Raw genomic sequence first — 22718 nt, forward strand, 5'->3', positions numbered from 1 at the left:
ACAACTTCAGCACGCCTTCGCACGCCGAAGCGTCAGCTGATCGGATTTAGTTTGCGGCAAGGCACTGATTCAAACTGGGACCTATCAAATTGATTTTTGGTTGATCAAGTTCGCACCCAATAACCAAGTAGCCGCCATAGAAGGTTATGCCAGTTTACAGATTAACCGACTCGTGAGCGAATCGCGGCGCGAAGCGATCGCGAGTTTGGAGTCTTGCAAGTTCGCGCTTCGCGTCTCCTTTGACGCGGGCCAAATACCGACAAAAACGGGGAATAAGGCGCGGAGGCGTGAACAATCTGCGAAATCCACGCGAGGGCCATCCACACTCGCGTTCGCGGCTTCGCGCACGAATGTGGAGGGCCCTTTACTTTTGCCCAATCTAAAAGCCGTAACAGACGGGCGCGACTTTGGTCCGGTCATTATATGTCTTTCTCGCTCTCACTTATAGCTGCGTCCTTAGCAGACGGACGGCGGACCGCCATCCACTCGTTCGAACAGGCCTGTTATTTAATGGCTCCTCTACACGATGGCCCAGCGTAGGCCAGTCCAAGGGACGCATTTATGCGTTAGAGGGAGCAAGTAAGTAAGTAAGTGTTTTATTTGTAAATATAGGTAGAGTTACATTGGTGGTCAGTTTATATATGTACAGTTTCACTATATTTTGCCAAACGGCGTACAAAAACATTAAACTTAATACTAGAAACAAAACTATCATGCTCACAGAGTACGAGTAATTATGTAATCCTACTTACAGCTATGACAATTCAATAATGAATATCAGGTACATAGGTAGTTTATAAGAATTGAAATTGTCAAAATATAAAATATAAATTTGTATCATTACATATAATTCATAAATATTATGTCCATTAGATGTCTATTAAAAAAAAAAAGTGATATTGCTATCTCAGTCCACTGCATAGCTGCGTCTCTTAGACTGGCGTAAGATGGGCCATCGTGTAGAGGAGCCCTAATATCAAGAGGTAGTGGCGCTAGGCGCCTTTGACGATATACTGTAGGCCTGTTGGCACATTGATTAGGGTTTAGTGCGAGAGTACATTTGCTGCTAAAGGCAGGTAAACAATCTATGAACTAGCACTAAACACTTATCAAAGGGCAGTGGACATACCTGTCTGTCTATACCTATATGTAGGTATCAAAATTTCGAGTTTTTCCTTTAAGTAAAAGTAGAATAATGTATCTTTTAAGGCACTTTCCCTCCAGGACTCATTAATTTTTTTCTACCCTGTATATTTCATCGAAGGGAAACTTACCCTTTTACCAATAAATAAATAAAAAATGCATTATTTTGTAAAACAATTTAATGACTAGAACAACAAAGTGCGTGAACAGTAAAATCTTATTTTCGTAGCAAAATCGAACTCCCAAATTATCATAATTATAATTTCAAGTACACGATAGTGTTGGTCTTTCAAGTCTATATTTGAAAAACTCGACTCGTTTAAAAGGAAGTGTCTTTTCTGTATGGTAGGTGCGAAATAAAAGAAATAAGTATTCGAAACGCAAAAACTAGGCTGAGAAAATGGCTACTTGACATTGAACAAAATAAATTAATAGTTAAAAAAAAAACACTAGTAAAACACGCTTATGATACGATATTCCATCATGGAATGCCAGTGCCTATCTTCCGGCTCCATCATCAGATCAGTTCGACAGTACCATATTATTGTATTGTCATCAGAACTACATACAGCTGCCAATATTCATGACGCTACGATCCTTGGAAGATGGTTAAATTAATTAACTTAGATTCTATATTAAAAAAAAAAAAAAAAAAAAAAAAAAAAAAAAAAAAAAAAAAAAAAAATTACTTTACTTTAGTACTATTATTTATTCTGTGCCATTATGTACGAAATACATTGACGCTCGAAAAAAAAACTCAAAATTTAATCATGCTCTGGTAGCAGACTAAATAAAAAAAAACTTTCAGAATCGTTTTATAGCACTAAAACCTACGTCTAGTAACAGCTAGTCACAAAATAAATATAGTACTTACTACCGTACAGAAATGACGCTTCCTTCAAAACCGAAGTTTGACAGCGATTCAGGGACGAATCATGCTGTCCCTATCCAATGTATGGCACTATCCCTTTCGGCCATTTAGGGTTGTCAAAATAGGAGTCATTATCTTCGTAGTCGTGCACGTATAGAGACGTCAAGTTGTGCCAACTCTAATAATTGCTCGAAGCAACCCACTGGCCCGGTTTACATTTGCGGTTTCATCAAAAATACACACTGTTTTGTATATTAGGAAGTGATTATAATTTAGCTTCCAAGCCAAACCAAAAAAAATACAAAAAAATAAAGGTACATACTAACGGGGCAAGTAAATTGCTTGTAAAATAGATAAGAGGTAAAAACCGGCCGAGTGCGTGTCGGAGCACGCACAATGATGATGGTTTCGTTTTTGCCATGTTGGATTCTAATTATCGTTATGCCGGCTGTACACACTCGTCGAAAACCTCGACAAGAGCAAGGCTCGAACCGGTTTATAAAATACCGGTTTATTTCGGTTTTCCTTGGAACTTCTATAAGATCGCGAACGTTTTAAGAACTTTATTGTAACCTAAAAAAACCGGTTTATTCGACGAGCGACGATCGGCCGGCCGGTCTGGTGGTGTCCCATGTAAACATAGACACCGACATAGGAAGAAACCGGTTTTTATTGTTCCACACCGGTTAATTACACAAGAACTGTTCTCATAAAAACCGGTTTAAAAATAACGGTTTTTCGAACGAAACTGAAATTAAAAGGTTTTGCGCCAAGTACATGATAACGATTTGGAAATTTAACCGGTTCCCGAGCCTTTCAAAGAGTCTCTATAACACTCCGATCCACTTGTTCTCGGCCTGTCTTCAGGTGCCTTATCTTCCTCGCGTTGTCCCGGTATTTTCTACTAACTAACTACTAACTAATCCCAAGCATTGGCGTAGGCACTAGTTTTTACGAAAGCGACTGCAATCTGACCTTTCAACCCAGAGGGTAAACTAGGCCTTATTGCGATTAATCCGGCTTCCTCACGATGTTATCCTTCACCGAAAAGCGACTGGTAAATATCAAATGATATTTCGTACATAAGTTCCGAAAAACTCATTGGTACGAGCCGAGGTTTGAACCCGCGACCTCCGGGGTGCCTCGACAAGTGTGTATAGCCCGTATTGTCATTGTCAACAGCCGATCTAATTCCTACAACACAAACATGTCAAAAATCATGTCAAGGATGCTCAGGAGCTTCAGGAAACGCGGCTTGCCTTCTTCTTCGCCTTTCCGTTTCTCGCGGCGCTTTTCCACTTCTGCAACACATATAAGCAGGGTTACTTAAGGAAACGGGGGAGCTTTTTTTTTTTTTTTTTTCCAAATATTTACACGGCATTACAGCATATATATATATAGCCCTCCTCATCGTTTTCGATGACGGCGACCCTAATAAAACCATGATACCTAAATAAACAGCATATACAAACAGCATACACACATACAGCATTAGACTATACAAATACAAAACATACATAAAATAAAAAAACAAATATTCATTAATAATCAAATGCAAGTGCTGGAAAGCCTATCATCCATCATCTCACAGAACCTCAGACACTCCTGGCACACATTCGCCCATCTCCCCGCACCGAGAGACCAACCGAGATGACCGAACGAGATGCTCTTATGGACTTTCAGTAGGAGTTGCAGAGAAAGCGCTATTATTGTTTGCCCTTGTACTACTTTTCCTTTCTGCCTACTTCTGTCCTAAGTCGCGTAGACGTTTTTTGTTCCCCATCGTTCTTAATGGTGCGTAACAATGAACCCGACCAAAATACGTAGTTTTTAGTGTGTTGTCAGGGATGTTAAGGCTCCACCCGACGCCAAATACCTCGCGCGTGTGGGCGGCGCTTATACCCCTCACCGCACCACCCTCTGCAAAAGATCGAGCGCGGCGAACTATGCGTACGAAATAGAATTTCACTTGCTAGCGCGCGCAACGTAGCACAGGTCCGTCTAGCAACACGACTTGCCCCGCACTGACTATACGGACGAGAGCGGGGTAGTGGTAGGAACCTAGGCGGGATTTAGGCTTATTTTTTTAGGAATTTAGGCATAGTTTTATGAATTTGCAAAAAGCAAGAAAACCAAATCGATTTGTAGTGTTTAATATAAAAAATGGTTCAGAGTAACTTAGTTTTACATTACTTTGCCGAGGAGGAACATTAAAACGTGTTTTTATCGGGATAAGTCCGGTTTCCTCACGATGTTTTCCTTCACCGAAACGCGAGTGGTGAATATCAAATGATATTTCGTACATAAGTTCCGAAAAACTCAGATACGAGCCGGAGTTTGAACCCACGACCTCCGGATTGCAAGTCGCACGCTCTTACCGCTAGGTCACCAGCGCTCGCCGAACACTGAAGGATAGTGGCAGGAATACCCACTGTCTTGACCACCACACACATGAAAGGTACCTGTCCTCTCGTGAGGTCTCGAGTCTTCCAGGAAAGCGTGCGTACGAGGCGCCGGAGCAGTCAGGAACACTTGGATGCTATAGTCGGACTGCGCGTGCGACCAGTGCCCGAACACGCCGATACCTGGTCAAATATATAAATCATTTTTTTTATTTCGTGATAAACTTAAACCAAAGAGAATTTGGAATAGGTGTATTGTCAATGAAAACTTTGTAGCCACGTAAATTTACTGCGATATTTCGACACATAATTAAAACTTTTAGAGCGCCATTTGACTTTGATCATTATTATTTTACTGATATGAGTTAAATTTGTTATAATTATATTAAAAAGTGGCGCCATCTTATAGATCAAAGGCCAAAGGTATAGCAGCATTGTTTCGAGCGATGGCGCCATAACCTTCAGGTAGTGCCCGGTAAGAAACTATTGACATTGATAACACTTGAGTAAATATTTAATTATTCAATAGCACTAGTACATTTTTCCCGAAAAATCAGACTGTGCTGATCAGGATACTAACCCACAGGGCGCGGGAAGTCAGCGGGGATGTTGACGAGATCAGGCCCGCAGGTCACCGAGCTGAAGTTGTTGCGATCTACCTCATAGCTTGGCCTGAAATCAAGTATAGTTTACATGTACAATATTAGAATGTAACATTATTTCTTAAATTACATCCCACAGTATTGGGTATGTGATGTTATATTTTTGAAACTGATATTTGGCAGGCTACTCTTCCCCAGCCGTGCTACTGTACGGGTGCGAAACCTGGTTTTTCCACAAAGACGTAATGACAACACTCGAGTGTTAAGGAAAATTCTGTGCAAAAAACGTTATGAAGCCTACGTATTATATTATGTAAATATAGATTTTGAATAAAATTTTATGAAAAAATCAATGCTATATTTTACAGTAGGAGTTCTTGTGGTATGCAAATATAAGTTTTATATTGGGGGATGGAGTTACTCGCGTCCGTAGGATTTACCACCTGTTCCTAGGCCCACCCTACACGTGTCCCCTGGGTGGTGCAAAACGAGTAACAACGCCGAGCATCAGGCGGCGGTTAACTAACCTGACCTGTGGCCTTACCAGCCACTATAATGGTGAAGGTAGGAAATGACTTTCACAACCCGTAACCTAGCGAGGCCGGGGACCTTGGCTTAATTGCCTGGGTCACGAGGAAGAAAACCTCTCTAAAAAATCACCCCAATCCTAAGGTGTGGACCGTGCCGAAAGGATGTATGGCTGAAGGGTATTCAGTCGCAAGCGCCAACCTCGACGGACCCGGCTAACGTCGTTGTATTGAGCCTTCTCCCAGGAATGGGCGTTACCCTGTGAGTGACCACTTAGATCGACCCTACTCGTGGGAACCAAATGATGACACAAAATAATCAAACAAACAATCAACCAAATAACCAATCAAACAACCAACCAAACAACGAACAAATCAACTATTCTAACGATCAACCAAATAATCAATCACCCAATCCTAACAATAAGCAAGACAGTCGCAAGACATACACCCAACAAGTGTTCCATAAAAGCTTCTTCGAAAGCAGACCTCGATCAGCATCAATATCTGAACCTTCAAGCAGTATCAAATATCAAATATCAAACATTTATTCAGCAAATAGGCCACAGGGGCACTTTTACATGTCCATTTTTACAAACAATAAATTTAAAAAAAAAAAACAATTACAAATATCGAAACTATGAAATAATAAATACTTTATTAGAGATGTATACTGTCTCTAAATGTCAAATTACACAAAAAAAAACTATGATAAAAAAATAAAACCATAAAATACTAAAATTCTTTAGAGATGTATAAGTCTCTAAGTGTCAGAGATAAAATATAAAAATATATATTAAATTATCCTTAGAGATGTAGAGGGTCGCCAAGGCTTGAATTCTTATATAAATAATTAAAAGACAAATAAATTAAAACAGACAAGAACCGAATGAAGTGTCTCACGTTAATGTCACTCAAAAGTAAAGTTACATACTTTAACATAACCTGTACCCCGTGTAAGCTTAAACAGACCGGTCTCCACAAACAGCACCCGTTCACGAGTATGACGTGTATCTCAGCCATCGCCTCCCTCAACCTTCATTCGGGAAAGTGGCGACCCGATCAACGACGCCACCGTAAGTAAAGACTTTTAAGCGAGCATGACATGTTCAAGCTGCCGGGTTGTATTAATATAAATATAATAAAAAAAATTGTGAGATACAACATTTGTGCTTGTAAGTTGCATTAAAGACGGCATAGCGCCACATAAACGCGACTACATATTATTCATAAGGAGTGCCTACCTATAAAACTAAATTATAAATTTAAATTGACATTGACAGTGCTTCAACTACTCATCACGATGCTCAAATGGAGCCTGAAACGAAGAGCCAGAAGCAACCACCAACTTGGCAGCGTGTGCCTATCAGCAAGAAACGAAAAATTTGTCAGGATCCTCCCTCGCCTGAAGGCACTCTACTTGAGAACAGATTTGAGGGGCTCCCAATAGAACAGGGCGGTGACCCTCCCGCCAAAGCTCCTAGCAAACCACCAAACATCGTCCTATACGGAATTGAAGACCTAAATGAACTAACAAAGCTGTTGGAGACTGTTGTCAAATCAGAAGATTTTAAATACAAAATAGTAAATAAAAACTTACTTCGCATAACGGTCAACACTATCGAAAACTATAAAAAGATAATTGACCTTTTAAGAGCCAGGGGTCTTATAGGCCACACTTTCGCAAGAAAAGACACAAAGTGCAGCCGCTTTGTCATAAAAAATCTTCACCACACAACTCCCCATGAAGCTATCATAGAAGCTATTGAGAAAACTGGGAACAGAGTAAAAGGAGAAATTATAAACGCCCGATATGGCGCTGACAAAATCCCTACCTCCACATTCTTTGTTAATGTAGAACCTGGCATCAACAACAAAGAAGTCAAAAAAATTCAATACATTTACCACCAACGCATTAAAGTAGAAGATCCTCGCAAATCGACGACAATAGTCCAATGCCAACGCTGTCAACAATATGGCCACTCAAAGAATTACTGTATGCGACCCTATCGTTGCGTGAAGTGTGCCGGGGGACATAAGTCATCCGAATGTTCCAAAAAAGATAGAAAAACACCTGCGAAATGCGCCTTATGCCTACGTGACCATCCAGCTAACCACAAGGGCTGTCAGGTTTACAAAGAAATTCTAGAAAGAAAACGAAACAAATCCCGCTTTAGCAAACCGACACCTGGCGTTGCCACGGATGAAATTCGACCCGGCATTGATCATGCTAATGTGAATGCCATAAGACTCCAATCTCCGCCAGCTTCTAAAAAAAACTCGCCTACAATATACTCAAGTAATGCTAAACGAAGTCATGACGTACCACCCACTGAACATTTACGAAATGAAGCTGAAATGCACTATCAACAACCTACTATGGTAGAACAACTCTTAATATAACAAAGTGAAAAGTTCGACATACTCCTACAACAAATAAGTTCCCTTATGGGACTTTTGACAACACTAATCTCAAATATAGTTCCAAAGTGACTGCGCTACGGATAGCTATATGGAACATAAATGGTTTGTCCCCAAATATCTTAGAACTCGAAACTATACTGTCTAGTAACAAAATTGATGTGGCACTACTGTCAGAATCTCATGTCACTACTCTCAGCTCGATCCACCTCAGAGGCCATCAAGTTTACCTAACTCCTCATCCAGACGGCAGAGCACATGCAGGAACGGCTATTGTTATAAGGTCATGCTTGAAACATTCTCTCTTGGAAGCCTACTCCACTGACTACTTACAAGCCACTTCGATAAGACTAGAGGACCGGGCAGGACCAATTGTTCTTTCTGCGGTTTACTGCCCACCGAAACACCGAATCTCTGAGCAAATGTTTCTTGAATACTTCCAAACACTCGGCCATCGCTATATCGCCGGTGGCGATTGGCACGCGAAGAACACATACTGGGGCTCACGATGCACGGTAACGAGAGGTCGAGTACTTAAACAATGCGTCGACAAAATTAAACTGCAGACATGGTCCTCCGGGAAACCCACTTACTGGCCCTCCGATCCAAATAGAATGCCAGACCTTCTTGACTTTTTCGTCGCCAAAGGGCTGAGTCATCTTTACACAAGCATTGAAACCTGTCTGGACGGATCTTCGGATCACACCCCTGTTATTCTCAACTTATGTGCAAACGCGATTAGCTGCGAAAAACCAGAGTCTCTGTACAACTTCAAAACTGACTGGGATGGATTCCGTTCCTACCTAGATGACAGAATTAACTTGAAAGTTCCACTGAAATCCAGAGATGATGTGGAGGAAGCGTGTCTGTACATTACCAACTTAATTCAAGTAGCTGCCTGGAAAAACACACCCAGCCTACCAGACACACACAAAACCATTGCCGCTCCCTTAGAAATTAAAAATAAACTTGAAGAGAAGCGTCGTTTACGGAGACAATGGCACCAGACACATCATCCGGCTGATAAAACTATGTACAACCGAGCGACAAGGGAACTTAAAACCTTGCTATGTGAGTTTTCCAACAATACCACCAAACACACATTAGAAAGGATGTCACCAAACGGTCGCAATCAACACTCACTGTGGAAAGCATCTAAATCCACTGACAAATCACAATCACACTGTCCTCCTATAAAAACTGGTAGCTCCTGGGCAAGAACTGACCAAGAAAAGGCCGAAGCCTTCGCTTCACACTTATCGGAAGTATTTCAACCAAATCGTGTCGAAAATTCCAATGACGAAAGTGAACTGGATAAAATACTAAACCAAGATCTACAACTATGCTTACCTATAAGGCCGACGTCGCCAAGAGAGATTTCAAGGATGATCCGAGTTTTGGAAACTAAAAAGGCACCAGGCTATGACTTAATCACACCTAAGATTCTTAAAGAACTGCCTAGGAAAACCATTACTTTCCTCGCCTGCTTGTTTAATGCAATCTTTAGAATAGGATGTTTTCCTGGATCATGGAAAGTTTCGCAGATCATAATGATCCATAAAGTGGGCAAGCCGGCGCATGAAACTGGGTCATATCGTCCCATCAGCTTGACTCCTGTGCTGTCCAAGTTGTGGGAGAGAATATTTTTGGTTCGACTAAAATCTCATATAGATGACTGTGGAGTTATACCCTCGCACCAATTTGGTTTTAGAAAGTCACATTCCACAACTGAACAAGTACATCGGGTGCACGATACTATACGCCAATGTTTTGAACACAAACTGTACTGCTCTGCGGCATTCTTGGATGTACAACAAGCATTTGATCGTGTCTGGCACAAGGGACTATTGTGCAAGATTAAAGAGAAACTGCCTCATTCGCTATTTCACATCCTAGCCTCTTACCTATCTGACAGAATTTTCCAAGTGAAGCACGGTGATGCCAGATCAAAATTTTATAATATAGAAGCAGGTGTGCCACAGGGCTCAGTGATTGGACCTACTCTCTACAACATATTCACAAATGACCTGCCTACCTCTGAGCAGGTGACTGTTGCTACTTATGCAGATGACATAGCTTACCTCTCCTGCCACAAATCTCCTGAAATAGCTAGTATGCAGCTACAGCTTGTACTGGACAATACTCATAACTGGTTAACACAATGGCGCGTAAGAGCTAGTGCTCACAAGTCAAACCACATCACCTTTAGCCTAAGAAGAGGAGATTGCCCTCCAGTCAAACTTGGAAATGATGTCCTGCCACATTGCGAGTGTATCAAGTACCTAGGATTTCATCTAGATAGGCGCCTTACATGGAAAACTCACATAAAACACAAACGGAATGAAATTATATTAAAATACAAAAATCTTCATTGGCTATTGGGACGAAACTCAACCCTCTCAGTGGATAATAAATTACTCCTATACAACGCAATCATTAAGCCTATCTGGACATATGGGATCCAGCTATGGGGAACTGCTAGTGATAGTAACATAATGTGTCTTCAAAGAGCACAGAACGCCATTCTTCGAGTGATTGCCAACGCACCGTGGTTCACCCGAAACGATGAAATACACGATTATCTCAATATGACCACCATAAAGGAAGAGATCAAAAAATTCACAAACAATTATATTGAGCGCCTAGCAAGCCACCCTAACCCACTGGCTTCAAAATTACTGGATAAGACTAAAACTGTACATAGACTTAAAAGGAAGCACATTGTGCAAAATTAATGTTTGGTTAAATGAGACGATGGTCTCCAAAACCCCAATGTCAATTCCTACATACATCAAAACTGATTATAGTCGTTACCGACTGATGGCAGTTCCAAACAGAAAAGAAAAAAAAAAAAAAAAAAAAAAAAAAATTTATTTTTATTTTCTTTGATTGATGTAATTCTGTTATCCCTCATTAGGGACATAGGGCTCGTAGAAGAATTTTCCACTTGGCGTGATCCTAGGCGGCTACTTCCAGCTCTTCCCAGCCGAGTCCAGTTGAGCCAGCCTCCTCTTTATTTTCTTTAATGGGGGCAAAAAAACAGATACAGGCCATTAATAAACACGGATAAGATTATAACATGATAGATTTAGCTAACACAATTCCCACTAGGACTTCGGACAGTAATTTTACGACAGCATTGTAATCGGAACTTAAAACAGACATCCTTATTTATACTAACACTCAACAATTATGATATTTATCACATCCTATGTAAATAAACACAAAAATAGGATTATCGACTTCATTCGTTCACCACTGACTAGTGAAATTTGGGACCGGCAGCAAATACCTATAACCAGACTTTATCAAATACAGAATGCATCACCTTACAGACAAACAGCATGAAACGAAATCATAAAATTAGTATACAACTCATGCTCAAGGTAAAATTCTCAAGAAAAAACGCAATACAGGACTACAAACACTACATATTTCTTTCACCTGTTGTAATAAGCTCAAAGAAACTAAAAAATGGTGAAAACAAAGCATGGAGCCCAGAAAATTCTACTCAAAACTAGAAATGTATGTCGTAAATACAGCTACGTTTTATTCAATGTTTTTTCATCTTAAACTGCAAATTGGCACTACAAACCTGATTGTGTCAGCAACATAAAGGTCCGCATCGCCCGACAGAGACGTTAGTTCCACCAACATCGGCCCAATGTGCCCCAACTGCCAATATGAAAAATTGCCCGCACCCACCGTACCTACTACCGTATCTAACAACACTTTATCAGACTCTGTTTGCACATATCCTGATAAAAGTGAGGATATAGTTGATATACATATAATTCCTAATAACACTAATATGAATTCACGACGCATTTCTACTAGAAATAATAAAAATTGTATAATAACGATGCGAGAGGACTTTAAGAGCAAATTTGAACTGTGAGAAGAAAATTACATCTTTGCAGCGTGACTACGAATTATAAATTACTTGAAATTAGACTTTAACTCCCTGTTCTAAAGACATACATTTAAAACAAAATATACAACATAAGAAAAACAAATTGCGTTATTAGCACCAACCTGATCTACGCAGGAGTTGACACATGGTTGACAGTTATGCTTCGTTCGGAAAGCGTAAAACCTTACATATTACATCGTTCGTAAACCGTAAAAAAATTAAACAATTTTATTTTAATAAAACCCTGACAAAACTATAGTCTGGCAAACACAACTTGTCAGTCAGTAAGAAAAAAGAAAACTATACTTATTCCTTTCCTTTGAGTGCTAGTACTGGCATACGCCAAAGAGAGTATGATTCTCTCTGTCTGTTTGAAATGCGTCCGTTCCGTCCTGGGCCATTCGGGCCAGACTAAAATTCTTTAAGAATCAGAAGGTATATTCGTCAGCAAATTAGTGACTTTTCGTTACAAGATAGTATTAGTTAAGGTTTTTTTAGATCTGTCTGTTTTACTCGAATAAACAACGGAACTCTTAAAGAAGGACAATCATACAATAAGTACTTAGTGGTAGTAGTACTTCTTAGGGATCAGGGGGCCTACCGCGAAAACCGAAATTCGCGAATTGCGGGGATGTTTCTCTTTTACTCTTACTAAGACGTAATTAGAGTGACAGAGAAGAATGCCCGCAATTGACGAACTTCGATTTTCGCGGTAGGCCCCCAGGTGGTCGAGCCTCACGCAGACGGGCCGGCGGCGTCAGACCACAATCTAGGACAATCGATTGATGCTAACAAACATGATTAAATATTCGTTTGGATGAAACTCCGTGTTTTCCAGTTTGTTATCTTATCATTGTTTAATATTTAAACAGTTTTAAATTGAGGTTGGAGTCACAGATATGTATTAGGTACCGGTCAGATATTTAATATACAAGTGACGGGAAAAGTGACCAAATATACTAAAGCAGAGCTATAACCGCGAAAATCGAAGAAGTGTCACTCTGATTAAATCTTGGTGAGAGTAATGGCTCCTCTACATGATGGCCCAGCGTAGGCCAGTCCTAGGGACGCATTTATGCGTTAGAGGGAGCAAGTGATATTGCTATCTCATTTCACCGCATAGCTATCTGGGCCATCGTGTAGAGGAGCCCTAAAAGAGAAAGATCCCCGTAGGTAATTTACGAATTTCGGTTTTCGCGGTAGGCCCCCAGTAATATATGATCGCGCGCCATATTGCGAAATTTCCATGGAAAGATTTTTTTCATAGTAAACTGGACAGTCACAACCTATAAATTAGAATAACAACGCCATCTTGACAATGATAATAATATTCTTTATTGTGCACAATGAGAACATGATTAAATACAGCATAAAAAACTAAGCAACAACAGGCGGTCTTATCGCTAAAAAGCGATCTCTTCCAGACAACCTTCAAAAAACATTCACACTTCAAACATTTTTGGCAATTAATGACAAAGTATTTTTTACATTTCAAATATTGTTAACAATATGCGGCGCAATATTTGAGATGTAAAAAAATTATACATATGCAAAAGTATCAAACATTGAACATTCTTGGCAATAGGGAATATTACGCGAACCTCTGCATAGGGGGCGCACTGTACGAGTTTACGCCCGGGAGGCGTTTGATCATGGAAATCTGGGGGCCTACCGCAAAAACCGAAATTCGCAAATTGTGGGGATCTTTCTCTTTTACTCTCACTAAGACGTAATTAGAGTGACAGAGAAAAATGCCCGCAATTGACGAACTTCGATTTTCGCGGTTATAGCCCTGAGGGCTTACCGCGAACCACGTTCGACGTGTTGTCTCCTTGTCACACTTACGTACGAATTTACAAGTGCGACAGAGAGGTAACACGTCGAACGTGGTTCGCGGTAGGCCCTCTGTTCGTGGCTCGCGGTCTACTAGCGGAGAACGGGTCGCACTAAGGTCTAGTAGGCGCGGAGCTAGGTCAGCCCCAGATACATATTATTAGGGGGGGGGGGGGGGGCTAGTACATACTACAGTGCCTGGGGCCTAGAGTAGCGAACACTGCAAATACAGCCAGCAAAATTCCATGAAATTATGACGTTTAAATAACACTTGCACATTCTGGGCTATCAAAATCGCTGCCAACATAGTTTGGTCTATCTCTACGACTTTTCTTCACTAATGGCCTGTTTCACAATGTGCAAGGAAAGTCCTGATTAAGCTACTTGCCATTTCTCTGACGAATAAAGTGGTGTGTGGCGTTTCACAATCTTCAGCAGTTAATTTTATTGTTAATTAGCTATCCAATACTTTACTTGGACATTGTGAAACTAGCACTTAGCAACTACAATTGAAAATTAAAATCTCGATCAAAACAACAGGGCTGAAACCGCGAAAATCGAAGTTCGTCAATTGCGGGCATTTTTCTCTGTCACTCTACTTACGTCTTAATGAGAGTAAAACAGAAAGATCCCCGCAATTTGCGAATTTCGGTTTCCGCGGTAGGCCCCCAGTATTCCTTTGTTTAACTCAAAGAGTATTCCTTTATTTAACAACGTAGGTATAAGTAAGTACACGTGTTTTCTACAGTGTCGTCATTTGTTATTCTCTTTGCCAATATCAGATGACGCGATTCTTGAATTGATACGATATCTTATTAGTTTACACAATTTGATAACATATGCCTTTAAAAATGTGAATCAACGGGCTGATAAGGTTTCCTGTTATTACTTAGGTATTACGGTTTATTTAAATTTTGTTGCTTTCTTCATTAAGAAAGGCTAGGATTAGGTGGACGGCAGACGGCCTAAAGGACCAAGTCCATCGAAAAACTCATTTCACGAGCATACTAGGTATAAAATAAGCGTTATTATATCATGGGATATTTGTTAACGATGATAACGTCCTGCATTAGCAATCAATCTAGTTCTAGTGCATCAAATTTCTATAAGCAAGTACGTACTGTATGTTGCTTAAGGTTTTTTTTAAATTCCATATTAATTAAAATTGTATTTTTTATCTTATTTAATGCATGTTAATTTAATTATAAGATGTTATGAAAAGATGCGTCCCGCCGAGTTTCTTGCCGGTCCCATTTTAGGATACACTCCTACAATTTAGGAGGGATTTAAATCTTTTCGGGTCAGAGGTGTAGGCCGTGTAGGGTTAGAGCCAGTGTAGCTTTATTTGACGTTGGAAAAATACTACTTGGAAAATAAACTATCTTTATCCGCCCATATCACACTAAGGCAGTGTCTTACCTGAGCGAATAACTCGCGAACGCGAAGCGGCGCGGCGCGGGTGTATTCAATCCTTTGATAGCTATAGAAGTGTCTTACGTGGGTGATCTCCGAATGCCGTTGGGCCGCCGCGCCGCGTCGCATTCGCGAGTCATCGCCCACGTAAGTCGCGCTGTTAGCAACCCTTTCCACAAAGCAACCGACGGAGAGAAGTGCACCAGGTTAGGGGCCGTGGGGTTGGATAACGATCGGTAGCGAAGAGCTGGCCTACACCAGCTACCCACACCGTCCCCAAAATGACGGCCATTCGACCACCCCACCAGTCGGTGGGGAAGCGACCCGCGACAGCCGCCGCAGCCATGGTGCGGTAGCGGCCCCTCATACCCCCCTGACGGGGGGTATCGACAGATCACTCACTCGGAGAGAAGTGGAGTTGGGTAACGATCGGTAGCGAAGAGCTAGCCCACACACCAGCAGCACACACCGTCCCCCAAATGACGGCCAATAGACCTCCCCACCGCTCGGTGGGGAGCGACCCGCGACAGCCGCCGCAGCCGAAAGGCGGAAGCGGCCACTCATACCTCCCGCGAGGGAGGTATCAAGATCGACGTCCAGTCCAGAGAGAAGTGAAGAGCTGCCATAGGGAAAATAACCGACTTAAAAGAAAGATCAGGATACGGGAACTTGGTTAGGTCTAATTTTGGACAAAACATTTATGCAATTAGGACATATTCAAAATATTTATTTTTACCACACCAACTGGTAAAGGCCCTCTTGATTGTTCAAAAACGAATGAGAAACTTGTATTTTGTCCACATGTGGGGCAAAGTAATCAGATGCAAATTTTGAGTTGTTTCCTTATGTTAGATAGTAGAATTGACTTTTAAAGGATTATTTTTTTATTACGTTCATTTAGATTTGATTTCATTTGATTTTTTTGGTATTTCATACTTAGTAGTTTCCTTGAGTTGGTATGGTGAAAAATTTTGTGTTTCACTCGGAGGCAAAGTTTGTTTAACCCTCGTGCATTGAATTGAAACCCTCGCAACGCTCAAGATTCCACTTCTCGAACCACTCGCTACGCTCGTGGTTATCAATATTAGCACGAGCGGTTAAACAACAACTTTGCCCCCTTGTAAAACAAATAACTATTTCTATTCGTCGACTCGACTGTAACGGTTGAATTATAAGATGAACTGACTGGAGACTGTAATGGTTGGATGGTAAGATTTCATGTACCAAACTATAATTTTTATTTTCATTTTCAAGAATGAGCTCCCACTCACCTATAAGATTAATTGCGATTCGCTGTAGTCATCTCTAAAAAAAATAGGTACCATCACGTGCGCGCTCCCATAGAAAAGACTAAATGGGCGTGGGACGCAGGCCGGGAGTCGCGCGTTTTTGTCTACTAAGATGCTTACCAATTTTCACTAATCATTTATTTAGGTTTTACAGTAAAATTATTATTTTAGATGACTCGTAGAAAAAGTATTGTATACAATAGTGATATAATCAAACTCTCTATTATATCACGATCGAATAATATATGTATTTTGGACCCGGGTACGTCCTTGAACTACGTCCAAAAGAGAGGTATGGGCATTGTGAATGTCATCTCGCCTTGTGTGGTAGGCACAACACAGCGGATGTACCGTCATTCCAGATCTAGAGCAGAGCCCAACTGGGGAAGTACCTCCACCTTACAGAAAACCGCAGCAAAATAACACCAGACCCTAACTCATAGTGTTGTGTTCCTGCCGGTGAGTAAGGTTGCCAGAGCTCAACGAGGGGGGGGGGGGGGGGGGGGTTAGGGTCGGCAACGCGCATGTAACGCCTCTGGAGTTGCAGGCGTACATAGGCTACGGAGACTGCTTAACATCAGGCGGGCCGTATGCTTGTTTGTCACCGACGTAGTATAAAAAAAACTATTTGATTTGTGTTTTTTAATTAAATTATAAACAGAAATAGATGCCATCTAGTGGCGGAGACCTGGGCGGCTACCGGGAAAATCGAAGTTCGTCAATTGCGGGCATTTTTCTCTGTCACTTTAATTACGTCTGTCGTGTGTTGTCTGGAAGAGATCGCTGTTTAGCGATAAGTCCGCCTGTTGTTACCTACATATTTATACCTTTACATAGTTTGTACCATTTTTTTTTGTAGTGTGCAATAAAGCATTTTATTATTATTATTACGTCTTAGTGAGAGTAAAAGAGAAAGATCCCCGCAATTTGCTAATTTCGGTTTTCGCGGTTATAACTCTGGACCTCCAGGCTACGCCTTCACTTGAGGCCTTGGTCATATGTATAGGGATCCACGGATCCATATCAAAAAGGTACAATTGGAACCCATATAGTGCGGCTTTGTCCGTTCTTCGTCTGTCACATTCTCACATTGCTAAATCTGCTGCTAATATATGGCTGCTAAACTCCTTTGTCATGTCATGGGCAACAGATTGTGATATGTTTGCAGGTCGATGGATGGCTCTGCGGTACTGTGAGGTGATGGACGAAAGTTGTGATCCGGGCTATAACCGCGAAAATCGAAGTTCGTAAATTGCGGGCATTTTTCCTTGTCACTCCAATTAGGTCTTAGTGAGTGCAAAAGAGAAAGCTCCCCGCAATTTGTAATTCTATTTTATAATCTGAATTGTACACTGTTTTGGTTTCGACTTTAATGAATGATGTATATTATGTTTACAATAAATAATAAATATCTCGAGAACTACTTATCAAGCTATCGATTTGAAATTTGGCTTAGTTATGAACAGCGCTAACACAGACACATTGAAAGTGTTTTTTTTTTTTTAATTAACTATGGAAAAAGTGCAATTTGAAGAGGGGGCAAAATTTCAAAGTCTATATAATTACCTACTAGGCCATCATCCGGCCGGCCGGGCCGGCCACCAGGCCGGGTATCATTTGACAGAGCTCAAAATGAACATTCCAAAACATTTTATTTCGTAGTGGAAAAAATTGCTTTCCTTCTATATTATGACATGTATTTCAGTTTATAATGTGTAATTAAGTTAAAATAAGTAATTTTTAACTTTCTATTCTAGATAAAAGACTTGTTCTCTTTCAAAAGAAGGTACTTATGTACCTACTTGTGGATTTAATAATAGTTAAACAGGGGTTAAATCGATGAGGTCATTTCTCCCCTAAGTTTAATGCGTGACGCGTCATGCGGGTATTGTTATTGGCTATTATTACTTATTATTATTAACAAGAAAGCAGCAATCAATACTATTAACTTTTCATTGACAAAAGAACGAAGGGAAACGAGTTTAAACTGGGGTTGCTAAGTATTGTATGGTTACTCATTTCATTGGCACAAGGTGAAAGTAATCAAATAGTAGAATAAGAATAGAAATTGTTTAGGTAATTTATTAACGAAGCTAGTCACAATAATTTTAAAATTTGGTAGCAATCTAGTTTTAATTTAAAAAGCTTTGCCTTGACTCCAACCGTCTTGCAGACCTTTCAAAAATACATCCAAAACAAAACTCAGCTGTTAAACATCTGCCTCCAATAAAGAACCTGTTTTTAAAAGTGGGTTGGTAAAAACACCCACCGCGGGAAACAGCTGATGCGTTCCATAAACTTTTTTTTTTCTTTATGCATCCCTTTCTCGCTTGGGTACCATGAAGTGTGCGTGTGAAAGAGAGGTCAGAGGGACTTTTGAGGCAAAGGGAATTTGCGTGGGATGGAAGCCATGTTTGTTAACTTTACAAATTTATGTTTGCGGGTGAAAGGAGCGCCACTGTCGCCCGATAAAGTAGGAAAATGTATAGACATCTTTGAATTCCAATTTTGGCCACAAAAATAAGGAAATTTGTACTGTTTTTGTTGGAAAGGTGGGATTGGAATCCAATAAGATTTTTTGTGTAGGGTTTCGAATTTATAAATAGATCTTAGGGGTGTTCTGAGATGGTTTCTCTAGCTTACCTACCTGAAATTTGTTTGAAGCCCCGGAATTATTTAATAGAGTGAAGAGTCATCAACGAATATATTGATTCTCTTATATTCCAAGACTCTTCTCTTTCTCAATTTATCTAACCGATCTGCCATTTTGGTATTAGATATATAATGCTGCCTGTCACATATCTATTTCTACTACGCTCTCCTCGGTGGACAAAACACAAAACTCGCAAAACGCAGTGCTTTAAGATTATTATTAAATGAAACTATAGTTATAATACTAAACTTGCCCGGCGTCTCCACTCGCGTGCAATTTACAAAATTCTTTCTCTCTAGGTACCTATATTCTTTTAATTAGTGTTGGTCGAGACTTTCGAGTTTCTAAGAATTCGAGTCTACCTTAACCAGACCTTAACAAACTCTACTTGCAATAATTAGTAATTATATGCCTACCTACTATAGAATATACCTAAGTACATATGTTTATGTCTTCGCAATATTAGATATTACATAGGGGTCATAAGTGTCATAACAACACATCTATAAATACTCGAGTAAGCACAAAATTTACTACGCAGTTTCTTTCGTACTAAAATTATTAACTCACCAATAATAGACCTTATGTATTGAAAATAAGGTTCACGAGTAGATTAATTTGTGTACGTGACTTTACACATGGAGTTATCAGAGGGCCTACCGCGAACCAAGTTCGATGTGTTGCCTCTCTGTCGCACTTGTAAATTCGTACGTAAGTATGACAGGGACGCAACACGTGAAACGTGGTTCGCGGTAGGCACTGGCGTTGTTTAACTTCACAGTTCAACGCAATTATATATACTTAACTATTTGCACTGCAGGCTGTTTTCGGGTAACTTGCATGTGACATCCTCAGAGGAAGCCGGTTCTTTTTTTTATGGAAGAGGAGGCAAACGAGCAGACGGATCACTTGATGGTAAGCGATTACCGCCGCCCATGGACACCTTCAACACCAGAGAGGTTGTAAGTGCGTTGCCGGCCTTTAAGATGGGAGTACGCTCTTTTCTTGAAGGTTTGAAGGTCGTATCGGTCCGGAAAGACCGCAGGCGACAGTTCTCATACTAATGTGTCAAATTTCATTAAAATTGGTTCCAATACAATACAAACGGAATTTCGTTCTCATTTTAAAACTACGTGTTGAATTGTAATAAAACTTTGCACATACAAAGACATGAGGTATATCTATGCCTGTAATTAGTAATTGCTCCACTTTTAAAACAAACGAAATACAGCAAAAACAAGTTTTGTATGAAAATCTTAAAATCGCTGTATTTTTTCAACTATGGTATCTGAGGCTACATAAATTAATTACAGAATAGATTTAGAAATATATTTATTTGCGTGAAATGTGGTACAACAAATTAGATGGTAACATTTTCTATACGTTCAGCACATCTCGCCGACAACATGGGCATGCAAAATCTTTACTTAAATCTAAATAATATTTACATAATTTACATTATATTTACATTTAATCATAATATTTGAACGGCTGCTTGACTACATAATCATACACTACATAATCATACCTCCATATACACAAATCACAATTATTACAATGGCCTCAAATAATCAAAATTTATTATTAAATTACAAACGTCATTTAAATAATTATACAGCCCTAGATATACTTTAAAAATAAAAATAATTCAGCCTAAATACGTCCCACTGCTGGGCACAGGCCTCCTCTCATGTGCAAGAGGGCTCGGGCTATAGTCCCCACGCTAGCCCAATGCGGATTGGGATTTGGATTGGATTGGATTTTTGGGGGCGGTTAGATATACTTTATCATATTGTAAGTACAAAGTTTCAGTGCAACCTAGCTATTCGTTTTATTTTAACATGATAGCGTAACTACGTTTGTATGGAGAACCGAGCTTGCTGAATTTATCTGTAAGGTATACATACTCCCCAAGCGTATGTAATATTACAATAATTTATAGAAAATTATAAATGTAAATAGTCACGCATCGCGCGGGAAACTACGGAACTAGGGTTGCCAACTATTTTTTGGTGGAATATAGTATTTTCCAGAATAAGGCATTAAAAATATAGTACATTTCAAAAAAATATAGTACTTTTAGATAAAATGCTAAACGTAAGTGTAAATACGTTTAATCATACTTACTAGCACGCTGTTAAGATTAGTTATGGTAACGATTTTAGAGCAAAAATGTAAAATTGATAGATTTAGTCGTTGAAATTGTACTCCTTTTGTTACGCAATATCTAAAGAACAAGTATTGGTTTCTATTAGCACGTCTTCTCATTTTGCCTTTTAATAATGAGGTCGCAAGCGTGCGTCCCCGGTAATGTGTGACGAGAAGGGACAGTTTTTAAAAATTCATCAAAAAACTATGGACAAATTCATCAAAGAACAGTTTTAGCAAATGTTGTAGATTGTTTAAGTATCAAAATTACGTTGAAATTAAGTCGATTTTCAGATAAATTGTCACTTGTTTTGAAGGCAGTTCTAGAGAAAATTGATTACGTCTAACTTTCATTCAAATAACTAAATTCAAATTTATAATAACAAAAATGTAGTTTATTAAAGTTGAAGTACAGGATATGTGTAATACAAAATTACCATTTTTAGCAGTCCACTCTTTACGAAATTTACAAATAAGCTCAACAAAATCAGTGCTTTACGCGCGTTTACCTAAACGTCCATCAGAAAAACAATCATTACTAATTAAATGAGTCTATTTAAAAAAAAATAAAGGTAACAAGACGCGCTAATAGAAACCAGTACTAGTTATTTCTAATAGTTAACAGAAGTTGTACAATTTCATCGACTAAATCTATGAATTTGACATTGTTGCAACTAAAATCGATAACGGCCTCTTAACTATTCCTTTTGGGTAGACCACTCTCTGTTATCAAAATCATCCTATTCCTAGACTCCAGCTAACATGCCATCAGTTAAACATATATGTAAAACTGCTCACTCGTCATCTCATACGCCCAGTAATAATAAAGAGTAAAAAAAGAATCTTTTTAATAACAATATTTATTTAAAGATAAATTAATATTTTTTATTGAGCTTTGTGCACTTTTTAGTAATGTCAAATTTTTAATAAAATGAGATAACGATTCAGTAAATTCATACTGAATATTTATGACAATTTAATAGCTCACTTTTTATTAAATTTATGTCAGCCCTGTTGCATTCCTCACGCCATTTTGTCTTCATACTTGAAATAATTTTATTTGATTAGAATTAAATTGATAATCGATCTTGAACAAATTAGAAGGATGTCGGAAATATAGTATTTTAGCGTACTATATATTTTTTCAACAGTATATAGTACAGAGAGCCAAAATATAGTACAATACTATATAATATAGTACGGTTGGCAACCCTATACGGAACCCTACACTGAGCATGCCCCGACATGCTCTTGGCCGGTTTCTTCGTGTCGCAACGTTTGTCGATGTACGATTTTCATCTTGGCTATAGCTAGGCCGGGGCCTACCGCGAAAACCGAAATTCCCAAATTGCGGTGATCTTTCTCTTTTACTCTCACTAAAATGTATTTAGAGTGACAGAGAAAAATGGCCGTAATTGACGAACTTCGATTTTCGCGGTTATATCCTAGATAACATCGTGTGGGGCTTTTAAGAAACTTAATTATTATTTGGAATTGGAACAT

At 39.5% G+C, this 22718-nt stretch overlaps 1 protein-coding gene across 1 annotated transcript; it reads right to left on the bottom strand.

The window, feature by feature from the left end:
• Positions 1-1816: 1816 nt before the first annotated feature.
• On the bottom strand, positions 1817-11809 carry LOC133531785 (UPF0669 protein C6orf120 homolog). Its single transcript, XM_061870182.1, has 4 exons — positions 11562-11809; positions 4997-5088; positions 4477-4599; positions 1817-3315 (listed from the first exon to the last, which is right to left on the bottom strand). The coding sequence occupies exons 1-4, from the start codon at positions 11792-11794 to the stop codon at positions 3209-3211; spliced, it is 555 nt and encodes a 184-aa protein (XP_061726166.1). The 5' UTR covers positions 11795-11809; the 3' UTR covers positions 1817-3208.
• Between the last annotated feature and the right edge of the window lie 10909 nt (positions 11810-22718).

Source organism: Cydia pomonella, chromosome 25, assembly GCF_033807575.1.
Source record: "Cydia pomonella isolate Wapato2018A chromosome 25, ilCydPomo1, whole genome shotgun sequence".
Taxonomy (NCBI): domain Eukaryota; kingdom Metazoa; phylum Arthropoda; class Insecta; order Lepidoptera; family Tortricidae; genus Cydia; species Cydia pomonella.